General features: G+C 35.3%; 1 protein-coding gene across 1 annotated transcript; it reads right to left on the reverse strand.

The window, feature by feature from the left end:
- Positions 1–8,414: 8,414 nt before the first annotated feature.
- On the reverse strand, positions 8,415–11,214 carry LOC108903734 (neurogenic locus protein delta-like). The gene is made up of 3 exons (XM_018706018.1): positions 11,167–11,214; positions 10,554–10,850; positions 8,415–8,465 (listed from the first exon to the last, which is right to left on the reverse strand). Exons 1-3 carry the CDS (start codon positions 11,212–11,214, stop codon positions 8,415–8,417), a joined length of 396 nt encoding a protein of 131 aa, XP_018561534.1.
- Between the last annotated feature and the right edge of the window lie 11,954 nt (positions 11,215–23,168).

The following is a 23,168-nucleotide window of genomic DNA, read 5'->3' on the forward strand; positions in this document are numbered from 1 at the left end:
TACGGATTTCTACCATCCTTATGTAGAACTTTACAAATTTTCGATTTACTCACCTCAAGTTGCCGAGACGTTTTTTAATCTCAAAAGAGCGACGAGTGTAAATAATTTTGTTGATGTGCTTACAAATTGCACTTACTTTTACATAAACATAAATACTATTGTAATATTATGTTTAGCATATCTGCCACAAGAGGATTTTATTGGTATGAATAACTTGAGAACGGTGAAATTTAGGGAAAAAGTTCAAGTTACCTATTTTACGTATTTTGTGCATTACAATATAAATCCGTTACAATAACATGCAAAAAATAAAGTGGCGTAGGTTTTTTTTTATAAAAAAAGGGGTGACCCTGTCCAGTTGTACGCCACTGGTTAAACTTTTAGAGCTCATATTTTAGGTAATGCAAGACCTACTGTCATATATTATTTGTACCAAATTTTATTGAGATCGGTTAATAGATTCCGAAGATATAAACAAAAAATATTTTTTTTTAACAAATTCAACACCCTGTATCTCTAAAACGAGGCCGTTTCAGACCTATGTTTATAAGACAAACACGTATTATTTTAAAGAGATCTATCTGCCCTCGAAGTTTCCTGCATAAAATTCGAACCACCCTGTATACTAGTCTTCTTATCCAGAGGCGTACTTAGATATTTAAAAGAGGCCCCAAATTTCTTGTTTTATCTAAAAAAAACCAGCAGCTATTTTTGGTATAATTCACTCCAATTTCATGATCCACTTTATTTAATTTCCTTCAACGCGGAGAAGACATCAGGTTTTTCCACGCTGCCTGTGACATCGTGTAAACTCCTAGAAGTTAATCCCGCCCTTCCTTCTGGTGGCATCAAAAGAAGGAAACATCACTCGAATTAAATGAAAGGGACACAATGAAGACGTACAGTCGCGAAGCTGTCGAGGAAGCGAAGGCTTTTCCCTTAATTAGTCGGACTGCTCGTCAAAAGCCGCCCGAGTTATACTTTTTTCGGATGAGGGGCGGGAGGGGTGAAGTCGGGGGCACACTACAGAGGTAATAATGAAGTTTATTTAGTGAAAAAGCGCGCAACGTTTCGAGAATTTATATGTTTTCGTGATAAGACTGTTTAAAGTGTGCCGTGGATCAGGATGGATGATATAAAAGACCTTAATGGTTATTGTGACCGTATATTTTGTTTTATGTCGCTTCCTGGCCGTTTGGCCGGCTTATAAAATAAACTATTTCAACGTTTTCTAAACAATATAAACACTGACGGAATTTAAACGGGTCGTGTTAAATTTATTACGAATTATGATGCCCACCCCACCCCCGACAACAGGTTTACGCTTCAACACAGGAAAGGCAATAGTATGGCAACAATAAGGTAAACATCCAACAGGTAGTTACAAACTTTTATACAGCAGTAAGTTACTGTTATCAATATCACTCACTAGCGCTATCAGTGCTGTCATCTAAGGATTTGAAAATAACAACACGCCATTTCCATTTGTACGCTTATGACACGCACTGATACGCCTTAGGCAGGAACTGAGACAGAGCGAGATTTCAAGAAGTCAATCCGTGCAGGTCATCTTTCTCTTTGTACGCTATAAGCAAATATAGAAATAAGCGCCCATAATCAGCAAATTCAGATGAGCGGAAATCATAATAGTCCAGTCACAGAAGGCGAAACTAAGGTACAAGCTTTTTAAAATTTTTTTTCGGATAGCATGGATTTTGTGTGCTTTTTTCTATTTGGGGGTGAAAACTACCTTTGTACGAAAAAACTCTGAAAGTCACAGATTTACGTATGTTAAAGATTCAATTCATGTTCAAATATGCTGGATAAAGTTCAAACGTTTTTTAATATAATTCAAGAAATTTAATCACTTTTCAACCCTTAAAAATCCTTAAAAATTACCATGGCCATGGAAGGCCAAAAAAATAGGAAAAAAGTTTTTAACAGTTTAAAATATTCTTTTGGTGCATTCACAATGTATTGCATTTCTTTTGTTATTCATTAGAAAGCTTACGACTCATTACAAAGTTGCAACCCTTAAAAATAACATAAACAAAACAATATTATTGAAAGCTTGAGATGTTTTAATGGTAAGCATATGTTGAATTATAAACTTTTTATTGGTTTTCAAATGATCTATGATATATTGCAACTTTTCAGCCACCCAAAAAACTCTTATGGAAGATCTACCCCTCATAAAAAACTCTATCCCTTACAGAATTTATTTATGAAAGCACTGCATTGCATTTATCTGAGTAATGCTGCCAACCTGTGCGTATACAGAATTTCTCGCTTGATGCCAACCTAAATTCGAAGCCTCGGCCAATTTCCGAATGCTCACGACTGCTCACGATCAGTTACACAACAGAATGTACACATATGTACATATACCTGTGAACTCGGATACGTGTGTGTATGTATATTATTAAAATACTTACTCAAATCAGTTCACAAGTGCTCCAAAATACATAAAGATGATGGTAATTTACCCACTCCCAAAATTTTACCGAAAAAATGCGATTAAATTTTTTACCATAACTTTTGTAATTTTAAAGTTATAAATTTACTCAAAAAATCATTTTGTAGGGAATTTAAAGTACTTTATGTTCCGTGATTTACATTTTTTTTTAGCCCTTCGTTTTTTAGATTTCGAAGCTAAAAGAGCTCAGGAAAGGTAGCCTTGGAGCTTAGTTTTGAGCTTCTAACAGTTATAACTCAGTCAAATTTTGTCCCATAAAAATGTAAAAACCTACAATTTCTAATTCTACAATTTTTTAAAAAACTGAAAAAGGGCTAAAAAAAAAATGAAAAAAAAAGAAAAAAAAAATATTATTCAAAAGTAAAGCAAACAAAATCGAAAAAAAGCCCACAAAAAACCGTCAAAACACAAAAAAAGAAAATTAAAAAAAAAATAAAGTAAATTGAAGAACGAAAACGCATAAATTTTAATACCGACAAGTCATTAAAAAAAACAACAAAATCATTTTACAAAAATCAAAACAACAATAGTATTCAAACTAACGACTTTTACCACCAAACAAAAAAAACGCCTCAAAAACAACAATAAGAGGAATAAAAGAAGTCCTCCAAAAAAAACCAATAATTCCGCCACAACACGACGAACAATGAGAAGATAACAGCTTCGAAAAAAGCGACAACAACTGCGAGGAATAACAACGCGGCTACAACACCAACAAAAAAAAAAAAAAAAGCAGCCTCGCTACTAAATAACCACCATCACTGCTGATGATCATCATTTTTTTATAAAACTTGTAGTTTTTGAGATATTCGCGAAAAATGGCTCAAAAACATGCATTTTTTGAGCTAAAAGCGAACATGTTTAGGCGCAAATAACTCAAAAAGTATTGACTGTACAAAAAATTCTTGTAGAACATTTTATGCTTATAATTCGTCCCTCTATCGAATCGTGAGGTTATTTTTAATAACAACCCTCCAGAAGGGGTGGCATCCACCCCAAGTGTAAAAGTACACATCGGCACTACCTATATAACTTTTGTTTCTTGGGCTATTCCCTAGCTACAGTTCAAATTTCACGTCAATCCATTCCATCCAAAAAAATTGGTAGCCAAAATGCTTCAGTGACTGGACTATAAGACACTCAAAGCAAATCATGCAAGGATGCCGAAATCGGCTGAATGATATCAAAGTGTCGACAACAGCTAGTTTACATATTATTCTGTGATGGAAAGTTCGAAGTGCGCGCACACAGGTTAATCATATCGGAACAATATGCGGAATGAACGGCACATTACAATTTCCGTGCAGAGAATACTCAGTATTATCTTATGGTACTAGGAAATTATAAAAAGGAAAGAAAAACCTTTAACTGGAAAATTTTGATGTAATTAGACAAAAATTCTTCCACTAGATGACATCTAAATATTTAAAACTAACGTCTTGCCTACTCGAGTGTGAAAATTGGGAATAAATACTACATACAGAGTGAAAAGTTTAACTGGAACAAATTCTGTAACTTAATAAATAAAAGTTTGTGGCAAAATTCCTGAAACAGGTCAATTTTCATTTTCAATGGGGCGTATTACAAAGAGGTTTGTTTATTTTTTTAATTATGTGAGGGCTTGCAGCAACCTCCAACTTTTTTTTTAAATGCATGGATTATTATTTTTTTATTTTACAGCTTTTTCAATTGCAAATACAATTACGAATTTTTTTGTTACTTTTTATAAGCAATGTTTCGGAAAAAAATAAAATAGGGAAATATTTACTGAAACTACTTTCATGCAAAAAATTTTCAAAGTGCCCTCCACCTTGTTGCTGACAATACCCTAATCGATAATAAAAAGCATCCCAAACACTTTCCCGTTACTTGCCTAATGTCATCCCTGATTCTTTGTTGATATCGTTAAATTTAGTATCATAAATCTTGCTTTTCAGATATCTCTTAAAAAAAATCTAATGGGGTAAGATCGGGTGATCTTGCTGGCCACTCAATTGGGTCCCTTCTTTCAATCCACCTTATGCCCCATTGAAAATAAAAATTGACGTGTTTCAGTAATTTTGTGACAAACATTTATTTATTAAGTTACAAAATTTGTTCCAGTTAAGCTTTCCACTCTGTATATATTTCCCACAAATATAGTTTAATTTTCCAAGCAACATGGTTTCATATCCTTACTACTCCTTCTGCATATTTAGAGTTGAAATATAATTTTAACAGAAACCATATATCAAAATCAAAGTAATAAAGACAAATGGTCTTCACAGCTTCTGAAAATAGGAAGTCGTGGTTAAAAAGAGATGTTTTAATACCTTTTAACCAAGACAACAAGCTATGATTTACAAAAAGCACAATATTCTTTACTTCGGAACTTAAAATGGATTTTGTAGCTTGTAGTCGATCCTTAAACAGCAGAAAAAGCCATTATCTTGTTTAAATCTATGTTACTCACCACAGAGAAGTAATTTACGCGGCTTTACTTTTTTCTGTCGCGCTTAGGGATTTGTTAGTTTCAAAAACTCGCTAAACTGATGCCAAAACCCCTCAGTGAGCTTAGAAAGAGGCGTTTCTAACAGTAGAACGTTTCAATAGCGCGCGTGCAGAGTGAACATATTATCGGAACATTATGCGAAATGAACGGCACATTACAAATCTTCGTTATATCTAAAGATATTTAATTGTTGTCTAAACAATGCTTATCAAATTAATATACTTATGTTCCGGTTATAAAGAAGGGACTGTGTTATTCTATCTTATTTTTTGAAATAAAAAAGTAACTAGTGAAAAAGGCCAACTGACCTGAATGATATTTTAAAGCACATGAGAGTCCACAAACATTTTGCAAAGGGGCACGATAAGTACCTACAAGCCACAAAAACTAATAACAGTTATTATTTTTTGATTTGCTAACACTGTGCATTGGAGTGCAAAAGCCAGGATAGAGTTAAATTATAACTAAAATTAGAGAGATTTTACCCACACTGCTTCCCTCCCATTATAAATAATAAATGTTGATACAGAGCACACAAACCCGACACCCTCGATTGCCCGACTTCCTGCACCTTTTAAAAGCTGTCGAAGGTGGAAATAAAAAGGTGATAAGTTGATCCGGAAGAGGCGCACAAAGCCAAAGTCACGTAGTCGGCGAAGAACGCGATTTCCCGGTACCGCGGTGCGTTTTTTTGATGTATAGGAAATCGAATGCGCCCTACGCGCTTTGTAACCGGTTTCACACGGCGACGCGAATTAAAAATTGCCTCGACGAACAATTGTGCTGCGGAAACGTTACAATATCGGCCATAACAAAGTTAAACTCAGTGTGTGGGAAGTATACGGCGAAACGTGTCAACTTACGTATAACTTTCGCGATCCAGGGTTAAAATTTATTTAATTCTTAGCTTAAAACAGTACCATCTAAGTGGCACAACAGAATATTAGAATAACATCCTCCCACTTCCGTATGTTTGCAAATGTGTTGTTTCCCATATTTCGTTAGAAGTACTATGTGGGAAGATCAAAGAAATATTCAAACTAATAACAAAATATTAGTTTCTCATGCCAGGACGTATGAAAATACCTTTTTATATGTTATTTTGAAAGAGATGCTTTGTGGGAAAATTTACACCTGTATGACTCAACGCCATTTTCATTAAAGCACGCGTAACTTTCCCTCTACTAATAAATTTAAAGGTGGTTTTCCGCGGTTTTTCTTTTCATCCGCACTCCTAACTTTCCATTCCCAACTCCTCACATAATTATAATAATTATTCTTATTAATCAGTGCTTTCTGTGCAGGAACTGAGGACTTACTGCTGTCACAGTCCCTGGGGCGACCACAAAAAGACGCGCGAGTTCGCCCGACAGCGGAACATTAGGTGGGGATTTGTCCATTACACAAAACAGATATTAAATTAAAACGGAATTAGGAGGAATTTTATTCGAATAATGACATCGGAACTTTCGGGGAAGTTTTGAATAACTTCTTCCGCAGAACGAGGCGAGATGTAACGCTGCGGGTGGAGCAACTTAATTGAAATTAAAATTAAAGCACTTTTTCGAGTCGGCCGCGGTATTTACATTGTCGGGAACTTTCTCCGTTAAAGTGCTGTTAAGGCAACAAGAAATATCCACAGGTAGGACGAAAAGTTTGCTTTCACGATCCCATTATCGTCCTATACGGTCCTATAACCATATGTGGGAATACAATTTCCCACATATGTTCTCATGTGGGAATAGTATTTCCCACCGCTAAAAAACTGTTAAAACACATAATATGAACAACGGAAATTTAAAAACCATATAAATATGTAATTTTCTCTTGTTTTTTAGTACTGATGTGCTCCTATTAATAATTTTCAGAAATACCGCCTCAAAAGTAGCGGGGACCTTGCAGGACAAGGGGATCGCCACAATAAAGTCCCGACCCAGATAAGAAAGGCGCGAAGAAGCTCCTGCCCGCAGGACAATGGATAGCGTGGACCCGCCACCGTAAAGTTGGGCCTTTGTAGCGGTCACACTGATTAGTGAGCGGCTCTGTTGCATTTACTTTGTCGGCGTGGATGTACTGTGTCCTTATCTCGCCGGGATATTCGGATAATGGCACGCGGCCGGTTAGTTACTTAGCGCTAGTTTTAGTAGTTTTGTAACGAACACGGCGTAAAACTTGGGTCAGAGTTGAGGATATTAAGAAAACGAGACTAGACCTCTCAAGAAAACACGGCCTTGGTTAGGAGTCGTTTTCATAATTATGTATTAAGTATGTGAGATTTACCAAAACACATATAAATGAAAGTAATTAAAATATTTACATTTCACACAAAAATTCATGTGGGAAGTCAGATAAGTTTCATTTCCAGGCAAAAATTTGGAAAGTTTTATACCTACAGAAATTAATGTAGGAAGTACTATCTTACATTCAAAACTCATGTGGGATGTGGGTAATTTTATTCCTATATTGGAATCAATGCGAGAAGGCCTTCTTCCTACAGGACTGAGTGTACTACTAACGAATAGCAAAAATTCGTGTGGGAAGCGCATAAGTTTTATTTTCAGGTAAAAAAGTGGGAAGTTTTATTGTCGCACAAAAATGTCACTACAGAAATTAATGTAGGAAGTACTATCTTACACTTAAAACTCATATGGGAGATCACATTCCCGGAAAATCATGTGGGAAGTTTTATTCCTGCATTGAAATCAATGTGGTAAGTCCTGCTTCCTACATGAATGAGCGTACTACTATTGAACAGCAAAAATACGTGTGGGAAGTCATATACGTTTTATTTCCGGACAAAAATGTGGGAAGTTTTATTCTCACAAAAATCAGTGTGAAAAGTTCTATGCCGCTACAGAAATTAATATAAGAAATACTATCTTACACTTAAAACTTATGTGGGATATCCTATTCCCGAAACATCATATGGGAAGTTTCATTCCTGCATTGAAATCAATGTGGGAAGTCCTGCTTCCTATAGGAATGAGCATATTACTATTGAACAGCAAAAATTCGTGTGGGAAGTCATATAGATTTCATTTCCAGGCAAAAATGTGGGATGTTTAATTTCACAGAAAAATCAATGTGGGAAGTTCAGAAATTAATGTAGGAAGTGCTATCTTACACTTAAAACTTATGTGGGAGATCCTATTCCCGAAAAATAATGTGGGAAGTTTTATTCCTGCATTGAAATCAATGTGGGAAGACCTGCCTATAGGAATGAGTGTACTACTATCGAACAGCAAAAATTCGTATGGAGTCATATTCAACACCAAATACATATAAAGTTTTATTTCTACATAAAAATCAATGTAGGTAATTATATTTTTATACAAAAATGTAGTTTTATTTCCATAAATATTGTGTTTTTATCCCTTAGGGAAATTAATGTAAGAAGTACTGACCTATATAAAATTCATGTGGATAGTTTTATGCCCACTCAAAAATTCATGTGGGAGGTTTTATTTCCATAGCGATTAATGTGGGAAGTCCTGTTCCCTACAAAAATTAATGCGGGTAGCACTATCCCACAACAAAAATTTCTTATTCCCATTTAAAAATTAATGCAAGTTTATTCCCACTAAAATCAACGTTGGAAGTCATATTCCTTGACACAAATTATTGTGGGAAATTTTACACCCGTACCAAAAAATCGGATGATACTTTAATTCCCACTCAAAAAAGTCATGTGGGAAGTATTATTATTACACTTGTTTCCTAACAAATCGTGAGTATGCATAAACGTAAAAAATTGGGATATGGATAAATGAAAAATTTAGGAGAACACTGCCGATATTCTGCATTACATAAAGTGACTATTTGCTTCAAACTATGTCGTAACGATAACGAGTGTGGTAACGAAACCTACCTACACCGCACCGCTCTCGTTATTTTCTCCCGACAGGCTCCCGCCAAGTCTCTTATTTATGTTGTATCTGGGGATCTCTGGCACTAGTTGTCTCATTGTTTGCCAACAATTACCCGATCGGAGCTCAGAATTTACGGTGACACCTAGCTCGGGACCAAACACGCTGGTATTGGAAATCCATAAGACGCGTCCAAATATAGCACCACACCGCTGATGACGAAGGGTATACGTCAGAGAAATTCAAAGGTCGGATTGGCCGCTGCATGAATTTTTAAGAGTTTAGTTGACTCTATATTTACTGATATCGATTCGTAGGTTCCACATGAAATTTGTTAGTGGGAATTATTGCATTTCCCACGCACAAAAGCTGGTGAATGTCTAAATGTGAAACAATCAAATTTGCTTAGCGCAGGAAATGACGTTCGCCGCCATAAAAACAAAAGAATGATGTACGGCTAAAGCCAACTAGATCTCTTCCGAAATGGCACATAAAACTGTTTATTATACTTAAGAAAGTTTTATCTATCAATCCCGTTTTAAAATGCGAACAGGGGCACGCTTCGGCGTCCGATTTTTCTCGGGCGCCTTCCCACGTTCCCGAACGCTTATTCAACTCGCAAGTTTTCTCAACGATTAACCCGCGGCCGGAACCGAGCCGTCTGAGGTTGTCGTGGACAAGTGTTCCGAACAGACCGATGTTGATTTTTTTCTTACGCCTGTCGAGTCCAAACAAATTAGTCCTCCGGAAGGCGAGCGAGAGAGACGGAGCTGCGCTGGCCTTTAATTATGGAGGAGACCGGATTTATCAATTTTCCTGGTTCTCGGACAGAGTGACCCATTTTCGCGCCGGGTCATCGATTCGGGGTGCGACTGTGGCGACCTGGACGGAAATCCACGTTAATGGATGGGATATTAACTAGGGATTATCTATATAATAACCGTGACAGAATATTCAACATTTTTAAAATAAAAATTAATTGAAGCAGGATGTCGCAAATAAGCAATTAAACGGAAACATGGATATATATCAATTGTTTGTTTCATAGGTTACGCGGTATCCAACGAAATAAGAGTGGGAAGGCTCTTCCCACCCCTGTTTCGCTCCTCCGGTGGCCGAGATAAATACACCGATCGTCATTTATTCATCGGACCGTACAAATAAACAATCCGCCATGCGATAAAATCGCGAATATCGAGTTATTCCGGGTCTCTTCCGGTCCTGGAACGAACGGGAAAAGAAATTCTTTTAATGTCGGTCTCGGCCCCCTTCGACTTCCATTACGGAGAGGAAATGGACTGAGCAGATATTAAAATCGGAATGAAATTATCGCTGGCTATGCTCCTTCTGATTTAAATTATGCCTTTGGAGGATGGGGGGCCCAAGAAGTTGCGACTTTACAACAGCTCTTAATCAATTTTATGTGTAGTTATGCAGGGTGTTTCAGGCATACTTGCGTTCCCGAAGCAAAGCGAATGACTGCAGATTTGGAATGACTGTACTGGATAATTACCGTACGCCAATTTAAAGGTGTCGTTTAGTTTTACGCTATACCGAAAGTAGTCTTTTATCTTAATTTAAAAAAACGAATAAAGCAACAATGTTTAATGGTCGGACATAAATAAAGTAGGTGTTTATTCAAAAGTGTAGTAAATTCGCGAGGCATAGTACTAGAACGTAAAAAGTTGGCAACTTTGATCGGGCAGTAAAAGAGACTTACCGGCCAAGTGAATGGGAATGGGAAAGCGATGGAGTTTGAGAATCCGTTCTGTGGAGTATCAGTGACGGGGTTTGGTCCCAGTTCGGATGTGATAACATCCCCGAAGGTGCAGGGAGAAGTGGCGTCGATCTTGCCCTGGTACTCCTTCAGGCAAACCCTGAATTGTGGTCTACAAACTCCATCGCACGAGTCCGAGTTGGGTTTGGTTTTTTCGGTGCAACATTTCCCTAAATCGTCTTTGCCAGCCTCGTTGTCAAATGAAATCAGTCGCAATTCAAATAGTCCGGATGATTTAGCCTATGGAAGAACACCCTGTACTCACGATGTGTTTTTAAATTGAACGATGGGTTAAAAGAATTTTTGTGTGGTGAGTTCTGGTTATTTTGAGAACGTGAATCACATCGGATTGGCGGTGTGAATGTCTGATTTTTTTTTGTTTAGAAATGTTAGGATAATTTAGATTTCATTTCGGAAAAAGTGTCGCGGAAATTTGAAAGGGAAACATAAACGAGCTCGAGACACTGACCATGTACTAGTGTTTTCATTGTCTCGCGCCATCCAGACGAAAACCCGTGGAAATGCGTATCCTTCCGAAACGCCGGTAAACACTTACTTGATGGAGGGCCAGGAGGCCGATTAGAGTAAAGAGTATCCAAGACATGGTGAGTTTGTTAACGACGCTCTCCTATGAAAGACGGAGAGATTGGTGTCAAAATCTCTCGTGATCGGATTAATGGCCAATTTTGTTTTTAATGTATTGGTCGTATGTTGTATAACAGGGTTTCAGAATTTGCCGACACCCCTTGTGGGGCAGGGGTTGGGGATGCGGGGGTAAATACGAAAATCGCCCCGTGATCAGATTAATGTCAGCAACTCATAATATATATTCTAGACCTTCGGGGGAGTACGAAAATGAAAGTTGCTGACAGCCTAGTTGGGGCAGGGGCGTTTAAAACGGAGTCAAATATATCACTTACCGAGCGCGCAAACTGTATGCGTAGTCCAGACGGTATCTGTTTCGGGTTGGGTAAAACGCATATGATCGGAGATTTTTGCTTTAACGTCGTCGACAACTTAGCAACTATTCATTTTAGACAAAAATGGAAGAGGAAAAAAGTTTTGTAATTAAATTTTGATCAAGATAGAGTTAGTTGCAATTCCAAAAAATAAATATTGTTATTGCAAAAATGGGAATAATCATTTAAAAATTGGCAAAAAGTGCTAGTTTATTTGTCAATTTTTTTCAGACACTTGAATAATATCTAGGATCTTCATGCTTTTCCCAATTAAACTTCTTACTGCATAGAATCATCACACCAAATTTCATCCAATTCGGTTCGATAGTTTTTACATAATAATTGTTTAAAAAATTTTTTTAATTAACAAATTTTTAAAATCAAATTTCTAAAAATCTAAAGCCTTTGAATACTTGAAAGTTTAGCTCAAGCTTTAAAATGATTTTTGAAAAGTTCAAGTAGGACGATTAGGTGAGCCGTGGTGATTGTTTAAACATTTTTGCAATTTTCACAATTATAAACATTTGCAATACTTAATGTAATGTTTTAGTAGATAAATGTAAATAAAAATTTAAATAAATAGTTTAAAATTCGAAAAATCATGAAAAGTGTGCTGTTTATTGAAGTATCCAAAATATTCTTATACTTTTTTATATAAATATTTTAAAAGTAAACGAAAAAATTAAAATTATAATTATTCACAATTAATTTTTTTCGAAAGATTTTTAGAAATTTATCGTACAACTAAAAATTAATACCAATTTTCAGTTGTTTATTTAAATAATTATTGTTTAAACAATTTTATAATATTTAAACAAACTTACTAGTATTACCTGGTGCAACATGCAAAAATTTTGGTCCTGTCCTACTATGTTAATATAGTAAATAAATAAACATAATAAATTAATCATTTTTTAAAGTAACTGTTTATCGGCACGTCAAAAGTCAAATAATTAATAATAAAAGGTAGTTGAAATGTAATAATTGAATTTTTTAAGTTGCGAGACATCGATTAAAAAAAAATCATCGAAATTGGTCCATTAGAAGCTGAGATAAGTGAAATTTTTCCGAGCGTCGCAGTTTTGAACTCGAGAATTCAGATCGGAGTAGCTGTGTGTTTGCTCCCCCCACTACTGATACCCCATTGATTTCACGTGGTTTTGAATATCTTTGAGTGACATTTTAAATGGGACGCCCGTGATTGCAAATTTTGAAAATTTATATCTGGAAAGTACTCAAAATGACAAACCTATTAGTTAAAAAAACAGCCCTTATATCCTTATAGTTTTGCTGTAAATAAGGGTTAACTTTAACTGGCTATAACTCCAAAAATAATGGGCGGATCATCAGGTTTTTTTTTTAAATATTCGTCTTTCCGAGTACTTTCAAACCATATTTTAAAATAAAATAAAATTGAAAAAACATTAAATTAAGTATTGCAATTGTTTATAAGCGTGAAAATTGCGAAAATCACAACACCACGGCTCACCTAATCGTCCTACTTGAATTTTTCAAAAATCATTTTAAAGCTTGAGCTAAATTTTCAAGTATTCAAAGCCTTTAGATTTTTAGAAATTTGATTTTGAACATTTTTTAATTTGAAAAAAAAAAAAATTAAACAATTAGGTATTATGTAAAAACTATCGAACCGAATTAGATGAAATTTGGTGTGATGATTCTATGCAGTAAGAAGTTTAATTGGGAAAAGCATGAAGATCCTAGATATTATTCAAGTGTCTGAAAAAAATTGACAAATAAACTAGCACTTTTTGCCATTTTTTAAATGATTATTCCGATTTTTGCAATAACAATATTTATTTTTTGGAAGTGCAACTAACTCTATCATGATCAAAATTTAATTACAAAACTTTTTTTCCTCCTCCATTTATGTCTAAAACGAATAGTTGCTAAGTTGTCGACGAGAAATCCAAGAAAAAAATTAATTTTTTTGCTATTTTTTATACTTTCTTGCAATAACAATTAAGCCCACGTTTTATTTATTTGCATAGAAAAATTATTATTTTTGATGTTATTTGGAAGCCGTTAAAGCAAAAATCTCCGATCTAATGCGTTTTACTCAACCCGAAACAGATACCGTCTGGACTACGCATACAGTTTGCGCGCTCGGTAAGTGATACATTTGACCCCGTTTTAAACGCCCCTGTCCCAACTAGGCTGTCAGCAACTTTCATTTTCCTACTCCCCCGAAGGTCTAGAATATATATTATGAGTTGCTGACATTAATCTGATCACGAGGCGATTTTCGTATTTACCCCCGCACCCCCAACCCCTGCCCCACAAGGGGTGTCGGCAAACTCTGAAACCCTGTTATACAACATACGACCAGCACATTAAAAACAAAATTGGCCATTAATTCGATCACGGGGGATTTTGACACCAATCTCTTAGACTATGAAGAGGATATCAGCAGCTTCTAAGTGCTGTTACCTCACAGGTAATCTGCAACACCGCGCCATAGGCTATCACACTCAGACACTAAAATGTTCACTAACAAGCAACATGCGTCGCCAAAACACTCGGGCAAATCCACAAAACACAGCACATGCAATGGAGTGTGACAGAGGGGACAAATGAGCAACTTCTATAAAGCTATTGATGCTCTAAAACATTACGTTTTAAATTGAAACAAAAATGCACATGAAGGTTTAAACTAATTTAAAGCCGTCCCTGGTGCGGCAGCCAGGTGTAATTTTGATATCGAAGCTGCCGCGCGCCGCAGTGCGAAAGCGCTGATGGCAGTTTTAATCTCGTTTAAAAGTTACACAAATATTAAACGAATAAATAATTACTTACCAATAGACGATATGTTCTACAAAAACTGATCAAGGTTGTTTCCATGTGGTCATAAACATGTTTCCAAACGACGGTAAAAATTAGTCCGCATACGTGCTTGTAAAATCCGAATCTTGTGCTATTTGATGCCAAACCACTGGCAAAATTCCACACAGGACTGAAAGTCATTGTTATTTAATGCCCGAAATCTTTGTACATGATAGGATCAAGCGGACCCCGAATTCGGATTCAGCGACCCCAAAAACGTATAGATACATTGGTTCACTTTGTTAACAAATGCTTCTGTACATTTGACCTTGAACTGACCTTAACGCAGACCTGATCGGATTAAACGAGCACCGGATTCGGATTCACCGACCCAAAAACATATAGATATGCAGGTTTACTTTGTTGGCAATTGATTATAGATTCAATTGTCAAATAAATAGTTATTTGACCTTCAATCAGAACTAATCGGGTCAAATGGACAGCAAATTCGGAATCAGCGACCCCAGAAACATATTGCTACCACGGAGCTACCCCAAAAACATAGAGGATGATTGACAATTTTTCCAAAAAAATTTGGGAATAGATGCGGCACGAGAAACGAAGTCAATCAAAAAACATTTTTTAAAATCCTTAGTTTCCGAGAGAAAAATGATTGAAGTTGTAGTACTTTCAACCATTACATAGCTGGACAACTGTAGTCTCTAGCGTCATTCACAATACGCGTGGAGAGCCACGTGGCTTCAGTGACTCCGAATACTGAAATCCGAATTTACAAGCGTCGCTGCGATAGTTTTTACAAAAGTTTTTTAGTAATTAGTGTCAAAAATGGCTTGCGTGTATAGCAACTCGGAGTTGATGGATATCGTTTTAAATAATGGTGAAGCAAGACAACATTTGTATTATGCTGAAGCATTTGTGTTATGGTGAAGCAAGTCAAAGTGTTCGTTTGTAAAAACTGAGTAAGACAGACCCAAATATGTGTTGTATGGACAAAATTTTGAACAGATGTAACATCAGGTATGTCAAATTATTTTATTATTTAAAGCCATAAATTAATTTTATTATAATAATAACAATAGCGGCAAATGCAGTTGTGTTTGCTGATATAAAATAGGTGTTATAAAATAATTTATTTCTTTCCTTGCGAAGTTTTTGTCCGTTTTGTGTATTTTGTATTTTTAAATCATTTTCGAACTGCCATTTTTGATTTTTTCTTTACAAAATTGAATTTGTAAGAGTCCCCTGTACATCCAACATTTTTTTTTAATAAGTTCTGAATCGCCCTGTATAGCTCCCATGGTCTTGTCTTTCGGACCTCCCACTTTTTTTGTGGGGTTGTGTATGCAAGTTTGGTGGAACTTTAGCCAATTAGAGAAACGCTTCACGCATCTAGTGAGTCCGAAGTATTATGGCCATGCACGTGCACAAGATGCACAAGGTCGGTTTACATTTATGGTTAATTTTCTTAATTCATTTTCTCGAAAACAGAAGCATTTAAATCATCAGTTGCTTAATAAAAGTTGCTCATTTTAGTGCGTGCCCTCTATGACCTTTTTCAAGGAACACCCTGTATAAGGTGAGGACTACAAGTCTTACTTCATTGTAACTTGCAAACAAATTTGTGAATTACCAATTAAAACGAAATTTTAGTTAATATCTTGGTTAAAATTGTGTAGAAAACGGTTTCATCATTTCCTAACGAAGTTTTTAGTGAGTTTCACTAGATCCCACGAAAAAGTGCATATAAAACTCTGTAGCCCCAATGCGCTTCGCTAATAAATCGATTATTGATGTTCCGATCCCATGTCTGTATTAAAACACGTCAGATATGGGCCATTGTTCTTTTCCGCTTCTGTAGGCGGGACCCGCCGAAGTTTTATGAATAATTTGAAGTTTTACGAAGAACCGGTCGCCAAAACAACCGAGCGTACGGCGTAGAAATAAAAGTCTGTCGCAAAAGTTTGAGGATAAATAAAAAATTTACTGGATCGTTCGGGGTTGATTAGAAATTCAAATTCTAAAGACTACCTCGACACGTTGCAGATCGACGTATCCAGTCGTGGGTAATATAAGAACTCAGCCGGAGGACTAATTTGAAATTTAAAATGATGGTTGGGTGTTTTTTCAGCGAAACAATTGGAAGTGTCGGAGATTGCTGAAATGTGTACGTTTAAGGATAGAAACTTTAACTCCGTTTCGTTTAATAAATTACCGCAATACTCGTTTAAAAGAAATAAGAAATTAAGTNTTTTTCAGCGAAACAATTGGAAGTGTCGGAGATTGCTGAAATGTGTACGTTTAAGGATAGAAACTGAAACTCCGTTTCGTTTAATAAATTACCGCAATACTCATTTAAAAGAAATAAGAAATTAAGTGATCGATTAATTGTAGCAGCAATTATAGTCTATTGCCAAAGTCACAACTAATCTTTTATTAGTAACTGTTATATAAAGGATTTCCCACCGAAAATGATCTCTTAGGCAACTTTTTTATTTTGACTTTCGCCTTTGAAAGGAAAAAAATGTATATGCAACTTCTGTATGTAATGTGTTCAGTTCAAAAGATTCAAATAAGTACACAAAATGTATAATTTAAAACCAAAAACCATATGAAGGCAGCACGTTAACGAGGATCGGGTTCTTCATCGGGGAGGTGAAGTGGGACGTGAGGGCCCTACACTTACCGTGTTATAAAATCATTGCTACAAATGCAAAGAAAAATATTATTTATGACTAGAAAGTAAGTAGATTGAGCTACTTGCTTGTAGATGTTGAATAAATAACAATATTATTGAGTTTAAAATACTTAAAATTATATATTACTTTCCTCAATTATTATTTTTACCCAATCTGCATAAATAAATGCCAAAAGTGGTAACTTAAACTTGGCAACAGCGTACGAGTATCCTCAGTTTATTATTTATAAGTTGGGAGTCCTTGTCATGTATATAGGTATACATTATGCTATGTGATCGCTCGCACAGCTGATTGCTTTAACCTATAAAATGTCGTATGAGGAACAGAGTCGGTAGAAAGGAAAATTTGTGAACAAAAGAAAGTGCTTGAGAATTAGAATAGAAAATAGCAAAAACAGGGAAAAGCTGTAGAAGAGAAAATTGTGGAGCCAGAACCTCCGTACACCGTTCGAGGGCATCACAGAGCACAAAGCATGCACTGCCCTTTTTGCAAAGAACTTTTACGTATTTTAGATTATTTACAAACTGTGATCACGAAGTGATTCGCGTGGAAAAGTTTAAATATGATTTAGTTACATGCATAAGTCACATATTACTATTGTATTGTTAATAAAAGACCCTTTTTATTTGTGGACTGTATTTTTTTGCTATCAGATATAAACAACTTCTTTGACGTAATCTGACAGGCTTGCAGGAGTCGCAGTTCGTAGGTCCTTTTTTTGAGATCGGACTAGAAAGAATGTACTGATGTCAATATGACAGTAAACAACCAACTCAAACAAAAACACGAAAAACAAAGCTGCTACGTCTAGACCAACTATGATACACTTCTGTGAATACAAATGTTCTTTATAAGACAAGGGTTTAAAGCGATTGCATTTATGAGAATACATTTAATACAATTTGATATATGTAGTAGTATACTGTGATACGAGGTTATTGCAGCCAAAAATATTCTAAAAACTATACTGGAATTATTGAAATGTTAATTTTAAAATGAAAAATGATATTAAAAATGTCATAATTTATCAAAATGCATAAGTTTGTTATATGCGCTGTGATGCAAGGTATAAATATTTCATTGTTTATTTGCTGCTATTGTAAAAAAAGCCGCAGATTTTCTACATGTTCTTGAAATTACTTTGTCACATTTTCCATAAATAACAAAAAAATTAAAATAATCCTCATTAGTATAATTTAAACGATCTCCAGGTATTTTTATTTAAATTTTCGACATGAACTATTCAGATACAACAATAATTTAACAACTAATTTGACACATACCATGTTATTTCAATTGTTTTTGGAGTGTTTCTGGTTATGGCCAATTTGACAACAGGGCTGATACGAGAAAAACTGTCCAAAAAATAGAAAATTGCAAATATCTCTAAAAATAGTAACGGCAACCCTAACAATCCTTACATGGCTTGAAAGGAAATTTCAATCTGCATTCGACAGAGTAAAAAAATATAGGGTGTTCCATTTAAGTTAACAAAGTTATGGCTGTTTGAAGTTATCAAAATGCAACAGCAAAAATAAAACACCTAGTATTAAATGTTTTAATCTGTTGATATACCATAATGTAGTGTCACCTATGCCCTTTACAGGTTCCAAAAATCTACATGACATCAAGCTCCTGAAAAGAGTTACTAGCATCTCGGCGGACCCTTGCATCTCTAAAATTTTTTAATTAAAAATTAATATCTCAAAATCTATAACTCCTAGGTATAGGGAATATTCAATAAAGTGACTCTCAAATTTAACGTAGAATGCGAAAATGCAATAATATATAGGGTGTCTCATTTAAAATAACGAAATTGGTGTCGACTTCCGGTATAACCGACTATAAAGTCTTGACGTGCTTTGTTGTTCTCGGTCTAGGCTCTAAGGGCACCCTCTAATTATACATATACCTTTAACTACACATTGAAAGTTACGTTACATTCAGTTAGAATTGATAATAGATTCAAAGAATAGTTATACCTAGCATAAGCAACACATCGCTATACATCACATCAGTACTGGATATATGATACGATTATGATAACATAAAAAATAAGTATTTCTGCATTTTGCTTTGTTTTCGACATGAATAATCTACTACGATATGCTTTATGTTTAAGTTGACATTAAATAGACACATGACCCACTTCAATTTCTCTAGCAAGTTCTGAAATGCAAAACAGCACCACTTTACCTCCGCCACATAAAGAATACACACTCAATATGTATATGAAAAAAAAGAGAGTGATAAAATATTTAAGGCTTCTTCCACCCGATACTGATGCAAATTACGACAACAACCCCTAAACTTATTTTTATTTTCCTCCTCATTTTCTCTTCCATCCCAGAAGAGTATAAAAGTAAAAATTGCTGTCAGTTTTTCACTAGAGAAAGAGCGCACATAAAAAAGTTATTGGGCTGTTACATTAGCATGGTTATGTAAAAAAGGATTTGAAAAAAATGCGGAGAGCGGACGGAGGATTTATAAAAAGATTTTCAAGAGGGTTGTCGATGCGATATTTACACAGTAAGTCGCGAAACGGAAGTGTTCCGGGCCTGGGACGTGAAAATTTTCCCACGAGACGAGGGCGAGCCGCAGAAACTTTTGATGTTTTGTATAATTTTTACACTACAGTCCTCTATATTTAATTTAATGTATTTATTTGCTGCCATATTTGATTTTAGTACTATAATGCTGTTCATTATAATTCTATGATTACAAATAATATAACGCAAAAAATAAGAATTATATACAGGGGGTATTCCAATGTTCTATGTACATGGAGCTAGCACAATCTCTTGCGATTAAAATAGGTAGATTTAATTAAACTTCTATATTTTTCGTTTTGATGGTAAAAATTGGCAAATCGTTTATTATATAACAAATGAAGTTTCATCATTTTCTCCTTTTAATAAGGTTAAAAGCATTACAGCGAAAAACAGAAGTATTTTTTGTAAGTGTAATTCAAAATTGTAGGTATTAAATTTAACGTTAATCGTTAAACGTTAATCTATTTCAAAAACAATTTTGTTTAATTACCTCTAACCCCTTCAACCACGCCATTGAGGTTTAGAGATTTTCAGTTGATAGTACCAACTATGAATTGTTGATACTCGAAGGTCACGTGTCTTGCAATAATTTATGATGACAATAGTAAAAATAAAAACAAATATTATTTATAAAAAGTACTTCGAAGCAAATTTAAATTTGCCGCCAAATTTAATTTTTATGTGAACAAGAGATGGCGGAATATGGTCCTTCGGTAATACATGGCATTTAGCGTTCTATATTAGGGTCCTCTGGTGTATGAATAGAGAGACACATAAATTAAATAGAAAATATCAGTGCCATAGCATTGCAAATACTTATACTGATCTTCTCGTATTGTCCGCCACACAACAGGATCCGAAATATTTACTTGCTGTGTGATATTTCTGGTGCCACGATGCGGATCTTCTTCGATCAGATCTAAATATCGTGCACGGTACACTTCGCAAGGTCTGTGGCTCTTTTCCTTTGTTTCGCCATAAATTATGAGTATCATAAATTCGCGATTGCTAAATAAATGCGCCATTTTCAAAACAAAACTAGAAATACGGTATTAAATGTACCTACTCTCGAACGAAAAACAGCACAGCAATCACTACAACAATGTATTACAAACTGACTTTCGAATACAGTCCGATTTCATAAGAAACCTACAAACTCGTAAAAAGTGTTATAGAATTTTTTTGTAAGTACTCGCCGCAATAAAATGCATGTATTTCAGCAGTTCCAAAACAATTTGAAATACATTTTTAATTAGCTTTTTTCTCTATGACCTTAAACTTCCGATACAAGTTGTGACATCAGTTAACTCAGTTCTTGCTTTCTTTTCACCTCTTTAAATTTTTAACATAAGTATATTAACAGCATGTATAACTATTAAAACAGCATTTGTTTGACAACAAATATTTGCTAATAAAAAATAACAATCGCGAAGACAGTAACAGAGCGGAAATACGAATTTTCTGCCTCCAGAAAATAATCCAGGTAAGTAAGTGGATATTCCTTATTGGAATCAGTATTCCAGCTATCATTCCTTGAAATCTGCAAGGCATACATTCTCAAATATTTATTCTTTCAGTAACTTATCGGGAGATTGATTTTTCTCCAGGCTGCTCGTGCATCGGATATAACTCTCAGACATATTCCCACAGATACGGTAGAATAACGGAAGACTTTATTAGATTTCGAATATTCCATATCCAATCCGCTCTTCTGCGTATTGTTTTCGCTTCTAACAAAGCATCATGCATAAAGTAAACACTGTTAATGACACTCATAGGTGTCGAGTAGTTGTTTCTCGGCGCAACCGCAAAAGGCGCTTTTAAAACGCACAGCGCTCTCGATTGAGATTAAACCGGAACCACGGCGTTCTATATAGAAGAAAAATGTTAACGTTTGTCGAAGACGGACTTTTTTAAAGGGATGGCGATTGTACGTCTGTCAGATAAAAAGTCTAATGCGGCGGAACAGGAAACTCAAGGAAAATATTTGATGTGAAGGGTGGAATTTTTGGGTAACGCAAATATTTACCGCTGCAAAATATTTGGCGGGTCGTGTCAAAATATTTGTGTTCCAGGAAAGATTCGATGGGACGGCTTTGGCCCTTCGCAACTTTGGATAGGAGCACGAACGTCTGAGTTTTTAACGTCGCAAATGGACAGAGGGAAGTCGGGAAGTACTATGCTTGCTAGCAGCATACATTTTAAGAAATATTTATTGTAGTGTCGATTCACTGATTTTATTTATAAATTTACTATTGCGTTTGATCGAATTGCGCCTTTTTTTGGAACAATTTTTTTGGAGAGGGATTAAAAATCTGACCATCTAGCCTCAATCAGCGTCACTTCAAATCCCAGATGCTCGTATTAATCAATTTATAATGCAGTTGTGCAAAACCATACTTATCGTATCAACTTCGACGTCACCTGTTACATGGGTGTTGTATAATAATGAAAACGTAATATTGACAGTTGGCAGAAGGAAGCGCAAAAACAAACGCTTAGGCGGGGAATTCTGGAAGGAAGCCTAAATAGTTGAAGTGAGAACAGTGTGGAGATGGGAGTAAGACGATCGACGGGCAATATGGCAAAGTAGTGAAAAATTAAAAGTGTTTAACCGGTATTAGTTAGCAGGTAATTATTCTCTAAGTACTTTGTTGTTAATGGTTCTATGTAATCTTATGATTGTGATGGTTATAGATGTTTCATGATAATAATTATGTGTATGTTTAGCCTTCATTGTCTTATGCTTAGGGGCGTATATTTTTCTAATGTAAAATTGTTACAATTATTATTAGCGATTGCTAACTATTTATTACATGTTAAAATGTGCATATATTGTCGTGACTGCCCTGATATTGCAATAACAACTCTTTGTTTCACATTTAACTTGTTTTGTCATGATTACATTGTTCGAAAAACAAGTAATAAAGCAGTTCTTGTTCTCACTTTATATCATACGCATATAAGAGCCCTGTTGAATTTACTAACATTTTCGCCCGTGCGGAATGAATCTGTAAAAAGAATAATTGAATACAAAAAAAAAAGAATTGCTCTGGATTGCCTCCCGTATGGGACTCCAGTACCTTGAATTTTATTGTATTTACTTGACGTTTTCCATGCATTGTATTATGTCTCAAGAGAACTGAAGCATATTGTTGTTATTATTGTTGTTATTGTTGTTATTATTGTTGTTATTATTGTTGTTATTATTATCTTCCGGCCCTGCCGGGTAACTAACACCAAACCTCTTCAGTTTTACTTGGAAGTGTGTATGTCTGATTCGAGTGAGGTGACATTTAGTGACACATTAAATGAGTCGTACGTTAATTATCATTAGCAAAGGATCTTAATTTATGCCATTTGTTATCGGTTGTTTTGTATTTATATTTGGGTAGTTAGAGCAACGATCGTGGGTTTCTCTGCCATGCCCTTTCCCCACAGGAGCTCTAGGTGAGCCTGGCACACTCATTTTATGTTAAATGGTTGTTAATATTTTTTGTTGTTCTTTCTATTTGTCACATGTTTAATTTGAAGACGGTTGTACGTAAA

Source organism: Anoplophora glabripennis, unplaced genomic scaffold (assembly GCF_000390285.2).
Source record: "Anoplophora glabripennis isolate ALB-LARVAE unplaced genomic scaffold, Agla_2.0 scaffold169, whole genome shotgun sequence".
NCBI lineage: Eukaryota > Metazoa > Arthropoda > Insecta > Coleoptera > Cerambycidae > Anoplophora > Anoplophora glabripennis.